Source organism: Lepisma saccharinum, chromosome 2 (genome assembly GCF_977018435.1).
Source record: "Lepisma saccharinum chromosome 2, izLepSacc3.1, whole genome shotgun sequence".
Taxonomy (NCBI): Eukaryota; Metazoa; Arthropoda; class Insecta; order Zygentoma; family Lepismatidae; genus Lepisma; species Lepisma saccharinum.
The window spans coordinates 146,485,062-146,491,282 of record NC_139230.1 but is presented as its reverse complement, the minus strand read 5'-3'; the positions used below and the strand labels follow the sequence as shown (position 1 = coordinate 146,491,282).

At 38.2% G+C, this 6,221-nt stretch overlaps 1 protein-coding gene across 4 annotated transcripts in view; it reads left to right on the top strand.

Annotated features, from left to right (window-relative positions):
• Positions 1 to 4,087: 4,087 nt before the first annotated feature.
• Positions 4,088 to 6,221, top strand: part of CaMKI (Calcium/calmodulin-dependent protein kinase I) — a 687,397-nt gene continuing 685,263 nt past the window's right edge. For all 4 annotated transcript variants that reach the window (XM_083117582.1, XM_083117581.1, XM_083117580.1 and 1 more), the window contains exon 1: positions 4,088 to 4,501. In XM_083117582.1, the coding sequence (XP_082973708.1) occupies positions 4,389 to 4,501 (113 nt within the window). In that variant the 5' untranslated portion in view covers positions 4,088 to 4,388. The remainder of the gene's footprint in view (positions 4,502 to 6,221) is intronic.

Here is a 6,221-nt window from a genome sequence, read left to right as displayed (position 1 = left end):
TTACCGTGACACATCTCGGTAAAGTCACGCGCCGCCACTAGCGCGGGATTGCATTACACTGTTTCTTTTTCCAGAGCAGCGAGGACAATAAAATGAGGTTATTACCGTTCAAAGTGCAATAAAGTGACTGTTTTTATGATCGGAAACTGTCGCAAGTTGCATGGTTGCGAACCCTCCGTTCGTCTCATTGAGTAAAGCTACGAGTACGAACGATTGTCACCTTTCCACGTGGGTGGGTATCAGGACAGACTATTACATGCTTGTCAATCACAGAGCTCTACGAAGCCAGAGGTCCCAGGTTCGAATCCCGGCCTGGGCACGGGTGTTCTTTGTGACTGTCTCTTCATCAATTTCATCATATCATCACTCTTCCTCATCTTCGCTAGTAGCCAAAAGTGGTAGAGAATCGAATGGAAATGAACCAAATCACTCAACCGATTATTTTAGCAGGCAAGTAATCAGAAATAAACACTCAGATTTAAGAAACGAATCTGTTATGTGCTTCATAAGTTCTCATCAGTACACTGCGACTTCATGTTGAATAATTTTTCCAACTGTTTACGTGTGGGTGCCTAACTTTCGGTTGAAAAATGAATCGGTGTGTTGGAAAATTGTTAGAGAAAAATAGTACTGAAACAACAACTTGCAGTGTACTTTTCACGATGTGACCACTGTGTTCAGAAAGTACTGATTTTGGGCTAATCATTAATACAATTCGATATATTTTCAATTGTAATTATTGCACACAGAACCCAAAACGTGTCACATAAATGTTGACTCCAATAACACATTAACGTGCATAAACTGCAAGTCATGCACTATTTGGTGTGTCAAAATTCACACAAAAGCGCATAAATGGGCACTTTTGTCAGCTGATGTTCCGTGTTGCATTAAAACTGCATCTATTTGGGAAGATCAGACGAGATCATTTCAAAGATAACAAAATTACACACTTATCTGAGTCAATTGATGCATTTAAAGTGAGATTTTGTTATCCTGTCACTCCTGTCGTGCATTTAACGTTACTGGTTACTTACAGACAGCATTTTCAATCTAAACCACGAAAACATAATCTTTCGAGATTATTCGTCACAAAGTTTTTTTTAAATTTTTTATTTTTGTTGCAAATTTCCACGATGCAATGACGAATATTTCTAGACGATTTGGCAAAATTAAGGAAGGGGCTCGGTGAACTCATATTGGCTACGCTGAAGCTAGCAGTTCTATAGGGCTCCTTCACTTATATAAGGAAACCAGGAGTAGTTTCGGTAGCGGAACGCGTTGAATTGTCAACTCACAATCTCGTCATGGAAGGGTCCTGCCTAGAGCCCTGATCTGGGCATGGGCTTTTCCTTTATCATTTTTATCTAATGATCATTCAGTCTCATAATCAATATTATCCAAAAACGAGAGGAAACCTGCCTAAAATATGAAACATAACGTAGGTAACTGGAAGATGTAAGGGAGCTATAACAATCCTTCTGGCACACTATTGCTTACATGGTTCAGTTCTTCCCTTTGGTATAATGATGTCTTGCCTTCTGAAATATGTTTACATTATTTTTTGTTGTTTTGCGTGGTTTCTGCTTTTGGCTAATCGTTACGATGAGAATGAATAATGATTAAATTGGCAAAGGGACACTCGTAAAAGATAATCCATGCACAGGCGAGGATTCGAACCCAGACCAAGATCGTGGTTGCTCTACGAAAATGTGTGAAAGTTAGTGAAATGGAATACGTATATTGAAGTTCAGAAAAACATAATTGAATTACCAGGGTGGATAAAAAACACGATTTTTATTTAAAAAACATTTTTGTTGATCTTTTATTTAAATCAGATTTTTTTTATTTAAATCGATTGTTTTTAATAAACATACTAAAAATTACCTTTATTGTTTCTGGCACCATATATATAGATATATGTTTTTTTTTATAGAAAGGCTTTTTCTGGTAAACGGCCCTGTAAAATAATTGAATAGCTTGTTTAAAGCAAATAATTGATTGTTTGATTGAATTGGTGTTGTAAATCCAATTTATGCACAGTAAGGCTAATCGGGACTGGACCTATAGTTTGAAGTGGGATCCGAACCACTATGTACCGGCCCCCGTGGCATCGCGCTACAACGCCAGGTGTCCCGGGTTTGAATCTCGGCCTGCGCATGGTTGTTTGTGAGTGTCCATTCATCAATTTCATCATATCATCACTCATCCCCATCTTCTCAAATTAGCCAAAAGTGGCACAAGAAACGAAGTAAAATGAATGAATGAATCAGCTGCCATGTTTATTTATAGTTTAATGATAATGACACTATTTACGGTTTAACATGATTAATATTTAGTGTATTATTCTACACCAAATGTGTTATTTTTACGTATAAATTTTTTTGAATTTCAAGAGAAATTTAAGTGTGCTAAAAGTCAACATGTTACATTTCCTTTCCTATGAGCTTCACCCCATCAGTACATATATTTTGTATCCTTTCTTTTCCTTTCTTAGAGCCTAATAAACACCATTGAATGATTAAGAGATTAATGTACTTTCACCAAAAGTGATTCTGGCATTTACAAAATCCTTATGCACATTATTCTATAAATTATATCTTTAAAGTGATTTAAATCAATGATTTTTTAAAAAATTACCGGATTTAAATCAATCCACCTTGTGAATTACATATGAAAATCAGCTTCAGAATATCCGAAATGTCCCGTTTTGAGGTCCAAGTCAAAAAATCTTGTTCGGAATTGTCGTCACATGAGAACACTGCATTGGCTAACAGGAAGAGTGGATCCCAACTTTCATCAGATTCTGTCCCCTGACCCTCAAGTTTGCCAGAAGACTTTGTAGACATAAAGCAGAAGAGCCATCGGAGTAAGTGTTGGGATTGGGGAAAAATTTAGTGAAAGTGAGCAGGCTTATACCATCATAAGCAATGGCGTGTGAGGGAGGGTAGTGGAAGATCAGTTGGAAAATACAAGAATTGAAGAAGAAGCATTCACAAAAACACCCATTCTCAGACACGGATTTCATCCAACCCAGGAACTTCGGTGGCGAGATCGGAAGTCGAACACTTAACGTACTCGGCGATCTTTAGGTAAGATAACGTAAAATACGCAACACTTGCTATCCATTGATATTCAAGGAGGTAAATCCAGGTGCATTCCCGATTAGACATCGTGCATAAATCGGCCTAAGTGTAGCGTAAATATCTAAGTAAATATTACGAGTTAACATACACTGCCTTTGATAAATTATAATTTTATTCAGTGATTCAGTCACACACCCCCAACACTCTCCCAAATATTTCCCAAAAATGCCCTACAATTTTCACAAAAGCCCAATTTGTGATCATCTTGGCACTAAATTTATACCGTAAAAGCATTCCTTCCTCGAATGGAAATTCTGACTAAACCCCAGATTTTATTTCAGTCCAAAATATAAGATATAAGTCAGCTTATAAATCTGAGCACCATTTTCCATCTGAAATATATTGTGTATATGTAGAGCCTAAGGAAGATATACTTGAATGTATTATATATTCTTACATTTGAAATACATTGGACTGTATGTAGAACCTAAGAGAGGAAATCTAGAACGGGACGCGGCATTCAATGTCCATACCGTCAGTTCTAAATTGGCACATAAAGTTTTCCTGGCTGTCCTTTCTGGCACCAGAACCTCGGTAGCCTGCAAGAATGACGTTAGCACAGTGCACTGCAAAGAAGAGAGGGTTGACACTTCAGTGCTCTCCAACAAGACATCCCTTGTATCCCTCGTGCTTATGAACACAACCTGTGCAATTTTGTACTTATTTTATTTATACAGCTCAAATTCCTATAATATATGAAATAAAATTAATACATTAAACACTGCCAGTGTAATGTGATATATTCCGCAAGAGTATTGTATCGTTTATTGGATCTATCATGAGAATAACTCGCCTAAGTTGTTTCCCGTGGCTGACGATGGTTACTATCTTGTCTGATGCATGACGTTTGTTGATTCCTGCAGGTAGTTCAGATTTCTCCTACTAGATGTCGGGTAAATCTCACAGCTGCATTTATTGACGTCACGTCAGAGAGGGTTTTGTAGTATGGTAGCGTGTGAGCCAGGTGATGAGAATCGCAGGTCGTGGTTAAAATACTTGTGTCAGTAGTTTCACGGAAGATAGGGCAATGTCTAACCGTTATTATTCCGTGTGATACAAATCGAAATTTTACAACGGGCTACTACAAAACGGGTGTAGCTTCTGTGGGTGTTTACTAACAGAGCCCTGCGGAGCAGCAGACCTTCGTATGCCTAGCGAGGATCAGTGAGCGGGTGAGATTCAAACCTGTCAGTGAAGTGGTTGTATTTATGTGAATGTGAAATACGAATGTAAGAAAAAAAAATGCCCCTTTTCGGAAAGAAGGATTCAGCCAAAAAGTCGAAAAAAGATGGAAGAGACGCGGACAAACAACCGTCTGTGGAGGACAAGTATATTTTGAAGGAACTGCTTGGAACGTAAGTAAATATACACCTTTCTATGAAAGTAAATAATTAAAGCAAGTGTCATGCGGACAAAAGTGAGCTTTATGTGTGACTATTTATAGCTCTGTCAGGTTTGGCAGTGTGATTTTTACACCACGCTTGTGGAATTAAAGTTCGGTACAAACTCTTAATTCCCAATTTAATCCTTAGTTGCCATAACATAGGCCCAGGGGTTAAAGAAGCAACTGCATAAGCAAGACCAGACGAAATTAGAAACAGGTGGCGCCTACATGATATTATTTCCCACAACCGTTTTAGTGTTGTGTGCGCGGCATGGAAAGAAATTAACGACAGGTGCCCAAAATGTATGTCGAATGGGAAACGGCAGGCTAGGTAATGCAACTCCTTTTTCATTTATTATGATTCTCTATTATCCATTCAAAACGTCTCGTTACAAGAAATGTGAATCGTAAAATTTTCCTACTTTTATTTGACTAAGTCATACTCGGTTTTCTGCTTCGTTCCTTGAGTTTTCATTTTGAGATCATAAAACAAGTACTTTTCTGTAATTTTGGATTCAATTCTGGTAGAATTCAGTTAAAGAAAAATAATCAAATGTTAATTATAATTATCTCGAGACCGTGGGATACGCCTAGAATTTTGTCGATGGCATAATATTGCTTGGTGGAGGATTAAACTTGGTCAAATAGACTAGAACTGAACCTATCTTTCGACACTTTTAATCGAAATGAAAAAACTGTAGTATCATGCTCTCTTAATTGGTTTTGGAATGTTCACGAACGAACAATCGAGTGTTCCTCGTAATTTAATATTTTTTGTACAAAGGCATAATTGGTGCTGGAACAGTCCATATTGAAAATTGTGTACTGTGGTCATCTTATAAGTGGAAAGCTTATTATATATATATATTCCCCCGGGATTAAACTGAACAGTAAGATTGAAGGTCGAGGCTGCAGGCCCGTAGCTAGAAGGGGGGCAGGGGGGGCAACTGCCCCCCCTGAGAGCTTGCTCGCCCCCCGTGTGAAAAATACAGAACACATTCCTACTTGGAATTCTCACTAATCTTTACAATTATATCATGCGTTACTCTAGCAACATTACAAAGACACTTATTGATTTTGAGATTTATTAGGGTGTATGGGATTCCGTGTAATGTCGTATCATGATTGGGGGGGGGGGGATTCCTTCCAGATTAGACTTCGGGAAATGATTTCACAATTTTCAGTATCAAGAACAGTTGTGACATTTTGAGTAGTATTGTATTAAAGGTGCCTAATGTGTTTGTATGTTTTTCTTGGATGTCTTGCTATGAACTTGGAACTGCTTAAATTTTTGTTTCCCCAAGTCTATCTTTTGGTAATTGTGTGGTAGAGAGAGGGAGTGGATGTTTGTTACTTTGCGTTGCTTTTCTGTCACTTCTAGCTAATCGCAACAATGAAGGATGACGTGAAATTGATGAACAGACACTCATAAACAGTGCCGCAACTACAGGGGGCAGAGGGCATTGTCCCTCCCCGACCTTGGACGGAAATCCATTCTAGGGAAAGCAAACATTGAAGTAAAAAAACAAGACTAGGAGAATCTAAGAATAGCAGGACAATTGCATACTCATGATGGAATTAATTTTTACGTGTTCCTTGCATTTTTCTACCAGACGGCCAAGGGCACTTGCAAGGGGCACAGAGGGGTAATTGCCCCCCTCGATTTCAAATTTTATACAAAAAAAAAACAT